This window comes from Labrus mixtus, chromosome 6 (assembly GCF_963584025.1).
Source record: "Labrus mixtus chromosome 6, fLabMix1.1, whole genome shotgun sequence".
NCBI lineage: Eukaryota > Metazoa > Chordata > Actinopteri > Labriformes > Labridae > Labrus > Labrus mixtus.
Genome location: NC_083617.1, coordinates 29,415,577 through 29,432,875, shown reverse-complemented (window position 1 = coordinate 29,432,875; position 17,299 = coordinate 29,415,577). Strand labels below are relative to the sequence as shown.

The following is a 17,299-nucleotide window of genomic DNA, read 5'->3' as shown; positions in this document are numbered from 1 at the left end:
TCCATCAGGTGATAAAGTGAGCTAATGAGATAGTTCATATTTATGATGGTTATTAAAATGATGCAATGACTCTTGTATCCTTGAACTTTCCTTAAACGGTAGCCCTATTCAGACTGCCTGGTCAAAGCAGGATATTTATGTCTCTTCTTAAATATGAATTTCAAGGAGGCATAACAAAGGAGGAAGTGGTCCCACCTCTGTGCCATCAGCGGTAGCAAAAGAGGCGTTACAGGGGTGAGACCGGAGCGGCTGGGCCAGTGTAGGACATCACTATGTGTGCATGTCCGAGTGTGTGTATGTGAAGCTCCCTCTGATTCCTATACACGTTGTGCTTCCGCAACACGGTAACTCAGTGTGGATTCACAGACTGGGACACCAATGTTATGCTGTCACTGAATCAGTATGAATGAACAATGAGGTAATGACAGCGGAGCTCCGTTTTGGCGCTGTTGAGGAATCGCACTGTTAAAGAGATTGAAGATTGAAGATTTTTATTTGTCACATGCTCATACAGATGTGCAGTGAAATGTAAAGACTGTTCCGCAAGGCCATGCGATAAACACTCAAAAATTACTAATATATACAGTAAAATAGAAATATAATGTAAAATTAAAAAAATAAATATTTGAATATACAAAATATAGAATAACACTGCTCTACAAATGGCTGCTGTTAACAGTGTTTGTCATTGTTTGAAGGATTTGCATATTAGTTTAAAAAATCAGTTTATTGGTTGTTTAGAGCATCGTCATGACAACAGTTCATAGACCATATTTTACCATTGAATGCTTGACTGCAAAGCACCATGGAAGGGTTTTTTATCCTGGAGCCAATAAGGATCTACATCTTAAGATAGACTCTTCTCTGCTTTTTGTTTTGAGCTGGTAGTAAAAGCTTTGGTTGTTCAAGCGAAGTAAAAACAGAATGTTATGTGTTATAAGGTCTTCAACTGGCTGAAACATAGTGACTTAGACTTGACATAGAGGCACACCAGAGCACGTTCTGACAGAGCTGAAAGGGCGAGAAGGAATCAGCAGACACTGTGAACTACGAGGTGAATGGTGGGGTTGTCGTGCTGTTTTGTGTCCTTTTTCTAGTACAATCCTGTCACTTGTGAAGAGGACCTGTCCCTGCTTAAATGGGTAGTTATGTGGCTCGAAACTTTTAGTTTTCAATTTGCTCCAGTAGAATGCTTCAACCTTCAATGATGCCTGAACTGGGTTGAAATTGATTTAAAAACTATCCTTGGGGACAAATGCGCCTGAACTAAACGTGTCAAACAAGTGGCATGTCTGTGTGCAGACCAAAACGTAACTTCAAACGTAATTTAAAGGGGCTGAGCGTAAATACATTGGGAAAGAATGGCACCTTTGCACACAAACAGTTGTCGAGGCACCAGCTGAGAGCGGCATCTGGTGTCAAACAATTGAGAGACAGCTACTAGGGGTGCGTTCGAATTTTCTATTTTGCTTAGGAAGGTTCCTAACTGAGTGAAATTAAACTTTTAAGTGACGGCCATGATAAGAGCCGTTTGAATTCTCTAAAAGCAAAGGAAAGGTGGGTCAGTGCTTCCTTTATGACCTCCTTTAGCATAGGATACACTGGACCATCCTTTACCAAAGGAGATGAGATAATGCCGCCCCACAATTCCTTGTGTCCGCTACATTTAAAGCCCTACTTTGAAGCGATAATTACGTCGCTTAGTGGAAAATGTCCTTTATGAATTCTCCTAACATCTTTCCTTAACCTCATGACGTTTTTCCCGGGGTTAAGGTAAAGTGGATAGTGAAAGGGAATCCAACCCAGCACTGTGTAAATAGGCATTTGGCTTCCTGTTTCATTACATTATGAGTTTATCAGTTTTAGCAGTTGTGTAAAACTGGAGTCAAGATAATACCTTGAGGCATTAATACCTGAAAACCTCAAGTATGCTTACAATATTGAAAAACTTGAAATTTAAAAGGGGAAAGTGTCACAACACATGCCCTCATAATAGATGAAGTTTTAATATTAACATTTAGAAATACGACCTGTGGCTCCTTTCATGCATGTCGTTCCCCAATCTCTCTGTCCCTGATTTCTGACTCTATGTACCATCCTATATCTAAAATAAAGGCATAAAATAAATTCATTTTAAAAAAAATGTATAGTGTACATGAACCTCTTTTTTTCACTTGTATGATATTCACTTGTGTTTTGTCATGTAGCTAAGTTCAAAGAGATCTGTCCTGGTGGAATGGGCTACACAGTTCTACCAAATCCACCTGTCCATAAGCAAGTCCCCGTTTACCAGGAGCCCATTGACCTGCCACCTCCTCCCCAGCCCCTGCCAACACCAGAGAGACCAGTGGAGGCTTTTGGGAAACCAGAAGAGATCATACCAGGTAAGTCTCCACGAGAAAGAGTTTTTTTTTGTCATAGTTGTGAATGTTTATTTTCACTCAGAGTTTTGTGGATGCTTAATGAAACCCTCAATTTTCACATACGGATTTTAATATTTCAAGTCAGGTTTCCAGGGGCTATGAAAAAAAAATTGGAACGCAGATTTGACCAAAGAAATTGCAATTGATGCATCTCTCGCTGCTGTTACAGACATCAAATCAACAGAGTCATACGTGGTATTTGCTTGTGGAGAATACTGGAGTGCTTTGTTTCACCTCACGCCTTTCAAACATGGCCCAACACACTGCCTTTTAGAGGAGGCAAAGACAGGGAGAGACAAACATGGCTGAGAGAGGGAGAAGAGCTTCACCTCCCCCCCGGTTGTTATTTGGGACATGCTTGGTAGCCACAAAGGGAAGGAGAGACTTTGTAACATTTTAGCCAAAGCAAGACCTCTGGTCCAAATTACCGCTGAGGTCCTCTGGAGCAAAGGAGTACAGCCAGACTTTTCCAGGCAGACAGGACAGAACATAAAACAGTCGGAAAAGAAATCCACTTCCCCAAGTTGATTAGTGTTTGGAGACGACCAGATAGCAATGTGACGGCTGGCAGCGTGAAGACTGGCATTTTGACACCGGAACCATGCTTAGTTGGAGGAAGTGAGGAGTATTTTTTATGTAGTTTCAAATATTTATGAACTGTTAACAACACAAAACGACTCTGTGGATAATAAAATTCAAATGCATCGTTCAAACAAAGGTTGGGAGTTAGTGCATTGTGGGTTCCACATAGCGGAGATTTATTATAATCACGTTTTGTTAGGTTTTCATTTAATGTTTATGGATGACCAGAGAAGGAGGGGCTTTTCTTGTGATCACTTTAACTTGTAGATACATTTTTTTTTTACTTTTGCAAACTGTCCTGTTATGATGTCTAATAAACCTGTAAGCTGAAAACATGAGCAGATAGAGTATGGTTGCAGAATGAACTGCTCTGACGAGCCAATGTGCTAACTGGCCTTTCCAACTTTAATTTAGCATGCTAGGTAGCTAGGAAACCTATGATATGTCTCAATTAAGATACTTTTCTTTTATAGTGTCATGAAGTATACAGTATACATCCTCAAAAAGATTCCCGATGAACTTATCTGTATTACTCTCTGGTGTGATCATGCGTTAAAAGCAAACATTTCCCACTCTAATCCTTAAAGACTTAGTTTATATATTTTCTTTTATCATACAGAGGTGGAATAGCAGTGGAAAGATGTGTGTGAAACCCCTAATGAAAACTGTTGCTCATTTACCACCTACTCCGAGCAGACAGTAACATTTTCATTCTAACTGTGTGTGGCTGTTAGCGCTGTCGTTTGTGAGTTAGACACTTTTTGAAATGAGGTTCATTTGCATAGAAAGGGGCCAATTCTTCCTCAAATAAAACCATAATTGCACATATAGCACCAGCACACAGGGAAGCCTGTGCTCTGTAGCACATTTACAGGTGTAAATAACCCTTTGCTTGTACTTTTTGAATTTTGTCTTTCAGTGTCGCTTCCCTTAGTCAAAGCTGCCGATAAGTGGGGGGAGCTCTCTGGGGCTCAGGCACATGGAGGGCCTGTTAGGGTTCATTAAAACATGGTCATCCTAAATCTAAGCAATCTTAATACATTTTTTAAAAACTAAATACTCACCATTACTTATTAACACAACAAAGAAAGATGTTTAATTCATTGTTGCCTGTTTCAAAATGTTTATCCCCTCTTCTTATAAGGGTATGAACTTTTTTTTTATGGACATAGTTGTGGGCGAGCCCATTGAACTTAATTGATAGGACAGTGATGTCGGGCTGGGTATAGTTTCAGAGAGAAAGGTGACATTTGATCCCAAAAATATCTTGTTAGCTTTTTCAGTAAGCTCCAGAAGGTGATCAGAGCCAGGCAGAGGAGGTGAATGTTATCCAGGAGGCTAATGCAACTTGTAATGACAATATTTAATGACATCTGTGGAGGGCCCATTCACTTGGCCTTTCAGGGGGCCAGGCATTTCTGTGGGTGGGCCTGCCTTGGTGAAGTCAATATTAAAAAGTCGATATAAAACCAGTTGCCTGTATAATAGCAAATTTAGCTTATGCAAAATCAATCCAATAGATAACTCCTCCCCCAAGTAATGTTCATATTCAAACTGTCTCAGAGAGGTCATGATTATTTCTTAGTTTGAGTTGCTGTTATCATGAGTTATCCAGATAGTTGTTACTGTTATATTGCCTTCCCATGTTGATATAAATGATAAAACATCAGAGATAGTCACATGCAGTATATTATTTTACAACCTTGTATTTCAAATGTTTGTTTCTTTTTTCCGTGGGTCAGTAGCAACAACTGCACCAGATCAGGTAGGTTGGGCACTTTCAAGAGTGAACAATGTAGAAGCAGCTTGCATGCTCAGACATTACTTTTGCTGAGGAGTTGCAGAATCATCTTTGCATGAAGTCAGCAACATTGCTGCATGACTTTGAGCTGGTCAGCACTGAGCAGTGCGTCAATGTGTAAATCTGTTATGTGTATGTGTATTGGTATGTGTACCAAAAATAGACCCAAGTCCTTTACTGACCCCCCCACCCCCCCAAAAAAAGAAGAAAGTCAATGCAGAAGTGGCATTTATTTTTTGCTTCATGGCTTGCTCACTGAGCTGTTCATTCTTTTCTTTTTAAACTGCAGTCAGTTGCTATACGAGCTGAATGCTAATCTGCTTCACAGCACAACATCTGTATTGCATGACAGAAGCAGCGTCCAAAGCTTTGATAGAGACATTTCCACTGAAAGAAATGCATATGGTTGTTGACCTTGTCCCTTTGTATTATTGTGTGTATCCTGTCATTAAAGGAGCTGGTAGTTCCTGTGGTTAGTGATAGGCCAGTTGTTGAACCCATTCAGCCACAGCTATCTCCGGGCGTATCCACTGTCAGGATCGAGGCAGCCTATCCAGGTGCCTGCTTCACTACCCTTTAACCTCTGTGGTAACAGAATAGGACTTAGAAACACAGCTTGTTGAACTCAGGGCACTTTGTGTACCACAGCTTTACTGTAGTTGAACTATAGTTTTAATGTACAGTTTGCAGTTGTGCTAAAGTTATAATGCTAATATTAGCTAACTCCAAATTTTTGCCTAAATGTATGAGAAAAAAGTGATGCATGCTTATATTATGCCTGAAGGATCGCTGAGAGTTCAAAAACTGCAGCAGAAAATGACAAAGAGCAGCACAGACTGCTAAAAGTAGAGCTGAATCTGCTGCTGACAACATTAGTCTGATGTTCTAAAAAGACCTCCGTACTTTCATTTTTTTTTGCCTTCCTCGCAGTTGAAGGAGTCCAGTCATTCTCTGACATGCCATTATCAGCAAGATTGCATTTGATAAATTCCTTAAACCTTTTCCCATGTTCTCAATACAGCCAACTGGCTGTCAGCTGTGTCTTGGTACAATGTATTTTTCTGTATATAGAGCAAGGTATCTATTTACTCACGGTATTGCCACAAAATCTTGCTGGCCATTGAGAAATTGTTTTTAGGGGAAATGCATAAAATGCGTGGTTTATTTCAACCTTAAATATGGTAAACTGCATTCTTTGAGATAAATTGAATCATCGTACAATATTTACTGGAACAAATGTGTAAGTCAAATAAATGTAATAAACTAAATCTATGTCTTTGTGTTTTTTGATTTGTTAGAGGTCATTGAGAGGACTTCTCCTCCTGCACCGGTGGAAATCCTTCCATCTAATGCCGGCCAGGACATCGCTCCCACCATATCAGCTGGTAAGACTAAAACATTCTTACATGTTTGTATTATTTGCAGCAGCCCATACTTGTCTATTCTGAGGGTTTGATTGAAGTGAAGAAGAGGTGACTTACAGCCGACACATTTTGAACTGAACAAATACTTTGTTCTTTGTGTGTCTTGAATTCTGAAAGTGAGTATTTACAAGTCACACAGATAAAAAAAACATGCAAATGTTTACCTTGGGACCTGATGTCGACCTTGTTAACCCTTGCAGTATAGTTGGAACTCAGCCAGAAGGCAAAGCCCGTACCATAAGAGCGATGTATAAACATGCTAACGAACTTTGAGTAGTGTCCGAAAGGATGAGAACACAGATAGAAACTGACAACATGAGATTTCCTCAAGTTTCAGGCTGGTTGCACTCAGGAGCTCAGATACCTGAATGGAGCCCACTGCTCCTTCATCCAAAGGTCAAGGTTCTTTAGGCACTTGATCAGGATGCCGTTTTGGGACTTCCAAAGTCCTAAGAGTAAAACAGCAGAAGCAGAAGTGGACAAGAGCACGTATATCTCAAGGTGGATTGAGTTTTAATATTAAAGCTTGGAACCTGTTTAATTTAAAAATGACTAAAGGAAAATATGAGTTATTGAACTCTTTTTGAGATACTGTGGAAACTGGTTTGTTGGGTTGAAATTCAATGTTAAATGTATTCATCAATCTTTTGAATCATTTAAAATGTAGAAAAAAATACTAATAATATAAATGTAATAAACCTCCCTGCAGTAAGTTGTGTCAGCTTACTTTGTGGTTAACATCAGGAACTTGTGGTACTTTTATATCAGCAGTTAACTTGTGGCAACGGCATGTTGTGCTTCCGTCTGGGTCTCCTTAGTAATTTAGGACCCATTATTAGTTCTCATCCTGCTGCTGTATTAATACCCCCATCTCTCTCTCTCTCTCTCTCTCTCTCTCTCTCTCTCTCTCTCTCTCTCTCTCTCTCTCTCTCCTCTGGCCCAGAGGTGGATGAGTGCCAGGTCAACCCTTATATTTGTGGCCAGGGGATTTGTTACAACACAGCTGGGGGATACACCTGCCACTGCTATGAAGGATACCGCCTGGATGACGCCAATACCACCTGTGTAGGTGAGGAGTCCACTGGTCAAAGGTTATCTTGTGTATATTCATGTCAGCAAGTTGGCTTTACTTTTAACAAGCTTTGTATGCAGTGCACAGTGTAAGGATGTATGGGGAGATCTGCCAGCGTACCTTCATCACCTTGTCAGAAATCTGTGTTTTTTGCCACTGCCTACCTGCTGGACATCAACCTGTATATTCAATGCTTTTGCTTATTTAACACAAATGATTGATTTGAAAATGATTTCATTAATTGGTGAGGAACACTAAGCTTCTAGACAAGCAGTTCATCAATGTAAGCTAAATCTCTTGCACTGGATTCTGTTGTTTAAAATAAATATCATTTAGACCGCAAATTCAAAGTTTAAAAGTTTAAGTTTGTGTACAGGTAACAAGCCCAGCCATTAGGCTTTTAAGGTCACATGTTATTCTCCTTTTCAACCAGTTTAAATAAGACTCAGCTCCCCAAAACATGTTTATGAAGTTTCTTGTTAAAAATCGACTCTGATCATTCCTTATAAACCCCTCTATTTCAGCCCTGCTCAGAACAGGCTGTTTCTGTGTCTATTGCTTTAAATGCAAATGAGCTGCATCTGACCATGCCCCCTCTCTGGAAGGGGATGTGGCTTGGGCTTTCTTGCACCATGCCAAATAATTTTCAGTTAAAGGCAGACTCAGAGGGCAGAACAAACACCTAGCTGTGGGAGTGTCACCCACCTGGGGGAGGGGTTACTGCCCTTTGTGATGTCATGGAGGGAAAATCTCCAAACGGCCTGTTTGAGCACACATTTTCTGAAAAGTGGAGCAGGCAGAAGACGGAGAGGATGGACTTTTCTCTTAATTGGGGGGTTTGTAGACAGAATAGGGACACATATTAGTGTTAGAAAAACATGGTGAAGTGTGTTTTGCATAATTTACCTTTAATGCTGCTTAAAGTTGCCTGGCCACAGAGGGAGAGTAGTGCACATTCACTTAACCCCCACAAATGCTGAAACTCTAGGGGGCTTAAAAACTTCTTTGTGTTTGCTCTCAGTCAGCACATTTTAATGGAAGAAATTTGTTCCCGAATTGAAAATATTGTATTTTTTGCCCCAAAGTAACATTTCAGACAACCAGCACTGTCTGTATGACAAATGGTTTTATTTTGACATGACAAATATGGGTGTGTATATCTACAGCTACTGATGTCTAAACAGATGTTCTGGGGTGTGTGTGTGTGTGTGTGTGTGTGTGTGTCCAGATGAAGATGAGTGTTTGCAACTGCCATGCAATGGCGGTATCTGTACAAATACAGAGGGGAGTTACCTGTGTGTGTGTCAGCTGGGATTCCGCCTCGATGAAAGGGGAATCACTTGTGAAGGTAAGAAGTGACCATGCATTCTGCCAAACATATTTTTAGGCGTTTTATGAAATACATTCTGATGCAATGAGTCCTGAACCAAAAAAAAGACTGCCTAATATTATTTTACAAAATAAAATCGACTTATTGTAAATAGAAAGGGTTCAAGGCATGCAGGTTTATTCATTCAGTGTGGTTACATAAAGTACAACACCACTTCACTCTAACCAGTAGTTAGTATATTCCCCATCATCCTCTTTGCCAGCCTGTTTAAACAGAGGCCATGCCATCTACAATCTACTGCAGGTTAATATGCTGAGTATAGATAATTACTTCATACAGCATCACTTCAAAAAACAGAACTTCACCTTGGAATTTGCAGGGAAATATAAGCCTCCTGAGGGCTCTTCATGGGAGGGTATGTGGTCACCAAAAACACTAAGAATCTGGACATGTACATCCCCAGTGAATTATTCAAATAGGGCTTTTATTTTGCAACATAACCTGAGTGTTGATAAAATAGAAATTCTGATTCCACAGTGGTGCCTAACCAAGATGTTCCTCCTCCCACCTTTCCACACACGGCAGCCATATGCTTCAAAATATGACTGTAAAATCATTTTAGCATGTGAAGGTCTCATGTGCAGTCAAATTACCAGTAACAAATAAGCCATGCCACTGTGTTTGACAAACTGCGAGTGAGAACAAAATCTGATGAGTCATCATCCACATTCCTGAACAATTAGGTGGTCAAGACACTGTGCCATTTTGAACATGATTGCTGAAGGGACAGATTGAATGATTCAGTCAAGGGTGTTAGAAATGCACCAACACACACACGAGCACATTTCACGTTTAAATAAAATGCACCATCAATCTTAAGACACTATGCATGCTATGCACAACCACACCCTCTGGCACTGGTCAACACTTGGTCAAACATAAGCTCCGCACACTAACAAGTGCATACTAATAGAATTATAAGTCAGTGGAATTTTGGACACAACCGGTGACCACACTGTTACCAGCGTCTGCACCACCCTCCTCCCTGCTTCATCCCACTTATTGGGATATAAATATGAAGCACCCTGTCATTACGTGGTTTCCTGCCATTTCAACACAGCTCTCCCCACCCACTGAAATGATACTGAATTGGGGCTGTGAGGGCAAATGGGCCTGATGGTTATTTCCTCAGAGCTGCAATAAAAATCTGTGGAGGATGACTGATCAGATCATGAGTTCTTTGAGAGGTTAATATGGGAGTAGGCGATCAGACATATTTTGGAATTCTTAAAGATGCTCATTACTCTGTGGTGCAAAGTCAACCTACTACATTTAATAGACTTGTGAACCCTTCTGCACAACCCTTCAGTTGTGCTATAATATTGAGGTAAAGAACTTAGATTATAAAGGATGAATGCCAATGCACAGTGCAGGAAACAACAATTGCGTTTGCTTTGAGGGTTGAAATGTATTGGGTTCCACAGTATGTGTTAGAGCGTATGTGTGATAGGATTATACATGACCTGTTTTGTATTTTTTTCTTTAAAGATATTAATGAGTGTGAAGATGATACGCTGTGTCCCAATGGTTTCTGCTACAACATGCCCGGCAGCTACTACTGTCACTTCTGTCCTGATGGCTTCTTGGCACAGGGAAACCTGTGTGAAGGTACGTCTCAACTTTACTGAAACACTCATGCTTTTTGTTAAATTTAAACGAATGAATGCAAGAATATTCAGGTAAATGAATGCCACAACCTTTTGCCAAAAAACAAGCAGCGTTCATCATCTAGAAGTGGTAAGTCTGACAAAGACATTTTTAAAAAATTTGATGACCAAAGACAATAAAGAAATGAAAGTAAACAAGTTGGACATTTAGATTAGAGCAATCAATAATGAAAACCCAGGAAGAACTCTGTTTTGATTTTTTTTTCTTTGAGTAAAGTAAAAATAAAAGTCATCTTTAAGGTGCTTAGGTTGATGAAGGGACCCTTTTATAAAAATAAATTCTGCTCAAACCATATTTCGATGTCTATCACAGACACTTCAGACATATTTTCTATTTTTCTTTTTTTTCTTTTTCAGGAAGATAGCCTAAAATACATACATTCATATTTGATTGTAAAAGTAGTTTGAAAGGAGGCCAATTCTGAAGTGCAAAAAGCTGCAGTTCCTCCAGTGTCCACTTGAGGCTGTCACCTAAAGCTCCAGAAGTCACATACACACCCATTCAATAATGCCCATTTTAACGGCAAAAATAAAAACGTTAACAGCCTGGTCCAAAAAAAAATGCTCTGAATATTTAATACTTTTACAGTCAAACCAATGGATGATGTCACTGAGATTACTTCAATGTTTTATACTTTCTACAATTAAATCATCTTAGATCTTTTTATTGGGAATTTTAACTTCTCAATGTGAAGCAGACAACACAAATGATAACAACTGCGCATCGAAGCCACGCCTTCTGCTAGTTTACATCTAAAAGCAGATTTTTTTGTCACAAAAACATACAGTATACATCCCTTGTACACATGCTTCAACTTTTGCCCCGAAATACAGCAGACACTAAACCGTACTTGAAACTCAGTCACTGTTTTAGTAGTACCTCAAATAAAAGCGGTCTCTAATCTCAGTTATTTGGACTTTTAATTAAATGAATCTTTCTTGGAACAGTTAGATGACATCCTAGATTCATAGTGCGTAATATCTAGTCATCGATATGTAGAGAAATCAGCCCAGCAATCCCATACGGGATAAGATACAACACCAATCAAGCAATGAAACGAGTGAAATGTTCCAGAAAACACACAATATTAAGCCAACGTTTTCCTGGAAATGAAAGGTGTGCCCATTTATCGTCTTTCAGTGGTCTGCTGCTCCTGTGTCCCATGTGACACAGGGTTAGCTGTGAGGTTTGGACAGCTTTCGCTCCATACAGGGCGAGCCAAACCACAGCAGGGTGGCAGTGATTGGTTGTGGTCCTGAGAGGAAATAATTAGGCCATGCAACAGAGTCCTTTTAAAGACGTTTTTAACCCAGCTCACAGATGTTGGAATGACACTGCCAAGCACAGGGCATGTCACATCTCCTAGACCATGTGCCTGTGTGTGTGTGTGTGTGTGTGTGTGTGTGTGTGTGTGTGTGTGTGTGTGTGTGTGTGTGTGTGTGTGTGTGTGTGTGTGTGTGTGTGTGTGTGTGTGTGTGTCTCAGTTAGAAGTTAAATGCTCATGTTACAATACGTACTAAAGCCAATCAGTACCTTGATACCTCGTTCTGTGAGGACTACACTTAACTATTCAGTCAAGAAATAACTGTGAAATACAAAACAGTTTGAAGAATATTCATGACAAGCAGGGGTATAATGATCTTTTGGTAAATTTTATGTTTTCATTTTACTTTTTGAGCATCAAAAGGAGGTTAAACTTGAGGCATTCGTTAAACTAGAGTTTAAAATCAGTTTTTTTCAAAGTACAGATAGAGTATTTGAAACTCTACTTAATTGCAGTGGCAAAGTATTTGTATTAACATTTTTCTCATCTATGGTGTATTATTCTCACAATTAAAAAAAAAAAAAATGGATTTCCAAAAACTAATCAAGTGTTTGAGTGATCTTGCGCTGTTGCTGTAAACCATCAATCAACTTTATCAATCAACTTTTATTTGTATAGCGTCAACTCATAACAAGTGTTATCTCGAGACACTTTACAAGAAGCAGGTAAAATACCTTACTCATTGTCTGTTAACATTACAAAAGAGCAGGTAAAAGACCTTACTCATTGTTATGTTACAAAAAGCAGGTAAAGGACCTTACTTATTGCTATGTTACAAAGATCCGACCTATCCATCATGAGCACTTTAGCAAAGCAGCAAAAGTTACAGTGGTAAGAAAAAACTGCCTTATTAAAAGGCAGAAATCTTCGGCCGGATCCCCGGCTCATGACGAAACAGTCTTCACAGGCCTAGACTGCGCCGGGCTTGGAAAGGGATAGGGGGAGAGATGGGATAAGATGCAGGAAGAGGGATAGAGAGCAAGGGGGTGGGGGGAGGTAGACCGTCCATCAGCAATCCGGTGGGGAGGGGAGGGGGTGTGGGGGGTTGTTCTGGCAGGCCGCCAACCCACGATCCGGTGGGGAGGGGGTAGTGGTGGGGTGGGGGTTGTTCTGGCAAGCCGTCAACCGATGATCTTGAGGAGCCTAGGGGAGCTCAAGAGCTCCCAGGAAAGTAGGTGGTTAGTGACTGAGATTTATAGATAGATACATGCAGTAATATGATGTACTGTATATGCAGAGAGAGAGAGAGAGAGAGAGAGAGGAGCTCAAGGTGCCAGTTCCCCCGGTAGTCTAAGCCTATAGCAGCATAACTAAGAGCTGGTCTACACCAGCACCAGCCCTAACTATAAGATTTATCAAAAAGGAAAGTTTTAAGTCTAATCTTAAAAATACAGACTGTGTCTGCCTCCCGGACCCCGGCTGGAAGGCGGTTCCAGAGGAGAGGAGCCCGATAACTGAAGGCTTTACCCCCCATAGTACACTTGGAGACTGTAGGTACCACCAGCAGGCCTGCACTCCGGGACCGCAACGCTCTCAAGGGACAGTACGGCACTAGTAGCTCCTTAAGATAAGATGGTGCCTGGCCATTTAGAGCTTTGTAGGTGAGAAGAAGGATCTTGAATTCTATTCTAGACTGTATAGGGAGCCAGTGCAGAGAAGCCAGGACAGGAGTAATGTGGTCCCATTTCCTGGTTCTGGTCAGTACACGAGCTGCAGCATTCTGGACCCGTTGAAGAGTCTTTAGAGATTTGCCAGAGCACCCTGACAAAAGAGAGTTACAATAATCCAGTCTGGAGGTAACAAATGCATGAACTAGTTTTTCTGCATCACTTTGCGACAGGATATTCCTGATCTTGGATATATTACGAAGGTGAAAGTAGGCTGTTCTTGAAACTTGACTGATGTGAGAGCTAAAAGACATATCTTGATCAAAAATAACTCCTAGATTCCTAACAGTGGTGCTAGATGCCAGGCTGATGTCATTAAGGACAGTCACATCACTAGAAAAAGTCTCTCTGAGGTTCTTAGGGCCTAGCACAATAACTTCAGTCTTGTCTGAGTTAAGTAGCAAAACATTTCTGGTCATCCAGGTCCTAACGTCCTTAAGGCACGTTTCTAGCTGACATAACTGACTGGTACCATTGGGCTTCATTGATACATAAAGCTGAGTATCATCTGCATAACAATGAAACTGTATGGAGTGTTTCCTCATAATATTTCCCAGAGGAAGCATATATAATGTAAAAAGAATTGGTCCAAGCACTGAACCTTGTGGGACTCCATGGCAAACTTTAGTGTGCATAGAGGACTCATCATTAACATGTACAAACTGAGATCGGTCTGATAAGTAGGATTCAAACCAACTTAAAGCAGTCCCTGTAATTCCAAGCAAATGCTCCAGTCTGTACAACAGGATCCGATGGTCAATGGTGTCAAAAGCAGCACTAAGATCTAACAAGACGAGCACAGACAGAAGTCCCCTGTCTGAGGCTAGAAGTAGATCGTTTGTAACTCTAACTAGTGCAGTCTCAGTGCTATGGTGGACTCTAAATCCTGACTGGAACTCTTCAAATAAACTGTTGTCATGGAGAAAGTCACACAGCTGTTTAGCTACCACCTTCTCCAGGATCTTCGAGATAAAAGGAAGGTTGGATATAGGTCTGTAGTTAGCCAGAGTTCCTGAGTCCAGAGTAGGCTTTTTAAGTAGAGGTTTGATTACCGCTACTTTAAATGTCTGTGGTACATAGCCTGCCAGTAAAGACATATTGATCATATCTAATATGGAGTTGCTAACTAAGGGAAAGACTTCCTTAAACAGCTTGGTTGGGATTGGGTCCAAAATACAGGTTGACGGTTTCGATGCAGAAAAAATGGAATGTAGCTCTGAAAGGTCGATTGGAGAAAAACAGTCGAGACTAATATCTGGTCCTGGAACTGTCTCTGCCGTAACAGACGTATCTGCACCAGGTAAGGGCAGGAGGTTACCAATTTTGTCTCTGATGTCTAGAACTTTGTTGTTGAAAAAGCTCAGGAAGTCATTACTGCTGAGGGCTAGAGGAATACAAGGCTCAATGGAGCCATGACTCTCTGTCAGCCTGGCTACAGTGCTGAAAAGGTATCTAGGATTGCCTTTGTTTTCCTCGATTAGAGAGGAGTAGTAGGCAGCTCGGGCGTGACGTAGAGCCTTCATATATCTTCTATGACTATCCTGCCAGAAAAAACGAGATTCTACCGTTTTGGTCGAACGCCATATTCTTTCAAAATTCCGTGACGATTGTTTCAGAGTACGGGTTTCTGAGTTGAACCATGGAGCCACTCTCCGCCGCTTGACAACCTTCTGTTTCAGGGGAGCAATCAAATCCAGAGTAACTCTCAGTGAATCCACTGCACTATCAACAAACTGATCTAGCTGAGAGGGACTAAAGCTATCGTAAGAGTTTCCAACTGTGTTGAAACATGGTACTGAATCAAAAACAGCTGAAATAGCTTCCTTAAATCTAGCCACAGCACTATCCGACAAACTTCTAGAAAGCACACCTCTTCCAGGCAGAGGTAATTCTAGTAGGACAAAATCAAATGTAATAAAAAAATGGTCTGATAGAAGAGGATTTTCTAGGAAAACTGTAAGGTTATGGATTTCAATTCCATAAGCTAAAACAAGATCCAGGGTGTGGTTAAAATGATGAGTAGGTTCGTTTACACCCTGGGTGAAACCAATAGAGTCTAATAGTGACATGAAAGCTGTGCTCAGGCTATCATTTTCAACATCCACATGGATATTGAAGTCACCTACAACAATTATTCTATCACTGCTAAGGACTAAGTCTGATAAAAATTCTGCAAACTCAGATAAAAACTCAGAATATGGGCCAGGAGGGCGGTAAACTACAGCAACTAGAACTGGCTGAAAGGTTCTTGAGACTGGATGTGGAAGACTAAGAACAAGGCTTTCAAAAGAAGAAAAATTCAGCTTTGGTCGAGGGTTAACTAAAAGACTGGAATTAAAAATAGCTGCTACTCCACCACCTCGTCCGGTGTCTCGAGGTATATGAGTATTAAAATGACTGGGAGGAGTGGATTCATTCAAACTAACATATTCATCTCGACACAGCCAGGTTTCAGTCAAAAAAAGTAAATCAATGTGCTGATCTGATATCAGATCATTCACTAAAAGAGACTTGGATGCTAAGGACCTAATGTTCAAAAGTCCGCAGTGAATCCTCCGATCTTGTAGCAAAATCGTATTCGTAGTTTTGATTCTAATCAGATTCTGATGATTCACGCCGTTTGGATGACTTATAAAAACGCGTTTGGGCCGGGGGACAGACACAGTACCTATAGTATAACTACAGTTCGATTCAGAATTACAGCTATAGTAATTAGTTAGATTAATTAGATTAATTAGTAATCAGTGTCACTCATAGTCAGAATGAATGTATGCCTATAAATAAAAACTGTGTAATAACTTCAGACATCAAGTGCCATTAAAAAGGACTTGTTGCCTCATAAACATGCATTAGGTCTTGGCAGGGTTGTCATGAATGGACTTCTTTGTTTTTGCTTGTTACACGGAAGCGTGATCATTCCCTTGGTTATACATCGTCAGGCCTCACACAACAAACGAGACTACAGAGAGCTACAGTGGAGCCAATGCCATCTTGGCTCTCGATCAACAAATAAGGGAAAACAACACTTACTAATCAGTTCATTTTGTTGCTACGGAAACCAAGTCAAATTTTAATTATTACATGCCACTCAATGCTGCCATTATTTATCAATATTACAACGACCAATTACTGCCACTCCGATTACAGTGCCCGTGTTTACCTGAATGTTGAGCCCTCCAGCATTAATGAGATCAGCTCTCAACACTGTGATAAATCACAGGCCGTGAGGAGACGTCTCAGTCAGTGTTGTACAAGCAGCGTGTTTATTATTGTTTACAAATGCTCCTTAAAGCAATTAACCTTGAGAGCTATTTAGTGTATTCAGCCCGTTGTTTGTCTACTGTTTAAAGAGTACAATGACAGTCAGACACACGCCTGCTTTGTGTGTGATGTAGTTGTTTTATTGCGTTGTTTCAGATATAGATGAGTGCCAGAACCAGAGCGTGTGTACTAGAGGCCACTGCCAGAATACTGAGGGCTCTTTTATCTGTCACTGTGGGCCAGGATTCAGAGTGTCACCAGCAGGAGACAACTGTGATGGTATGATATATTTGACTTCATGCTTTGACTTTAAACCTTTTTTGCTGCTTTTTGCTGCTTTGCCTTCAAACTTCCAAAACATTGAATTTGTCTTTTTTGTTTGCATTTCAAATAGTATTTCCATTTTCCAACTGCTTGTCCATAAACCATCTTATCCCATCTCTCCCCCTATCCCTTTCCAAGCCCGGTGCAGTCTAGTCCTGTGAAGACTGTTTCGTCATGAGCCGGGGATCCAGTCAAAGATTTCTGCCTTTTAATAAGGCAGTTTTTTCTTACCACTGTAACTTTTGCTGCTTTGCTAAAGTGCTCATGATGGATAGGCCGGATCTTTGTAACATAACAATGAGTAAGGTCTTTTACCTGCTTTTTGTAACATAACAATGAGTAAGGTCTTTTACCTGCTTTTTG

The 17,299-nt window shown here is 40.6% G+C and overlaps 1 protein-coding gene across 3 annotated transcripts in view; it reads left to right on the top strand.

The window, feature by feature from the left end:
* Positions 1-17,299, top strand: part of ltbp1 (latent transforming growth factor beta binding protein 1) — a 126,637-nt gene that overhangs the window by 88,739 nt on the left and 20,599 nt on the right. For 2 of the 3 annotated variants that reach the window (XM_061040845.1, XM_061040843.1), the window contains 8 exons: positions 2,208-2,384; positions 4,748-4,770; positions 5,261-5,363; positions 6,105-6,191; positions 7,174-7,299; positions 8,531-8,650; positions 10,181-10,300; positions 16,769-16,891. In XM_061040845.1, coding sequence (XP_060896828.1) covers positions 2,208-2,384; positions 4,748-4,770; positions 5,261-5,363; positions 6,105-6,191; positions 7,174-7,299; positions 8,531-8,650; positions 10,181-10,300; positions 16,769-16,891 — 879 coding nt within the window. The remainder of the gene's footprint in view (positions 1-2,207; positions 2,385-4,747; positions 4,771-5,260; positions 5,364-6,104; positions 6,192-7,173; positions 7,300-8,530; positions 8,651-10,180; positions 10,301-16,768; positions 16,892-17,299) is intronic. The other variant, XM_061040844.1, reaches the window with a different exon arrangement.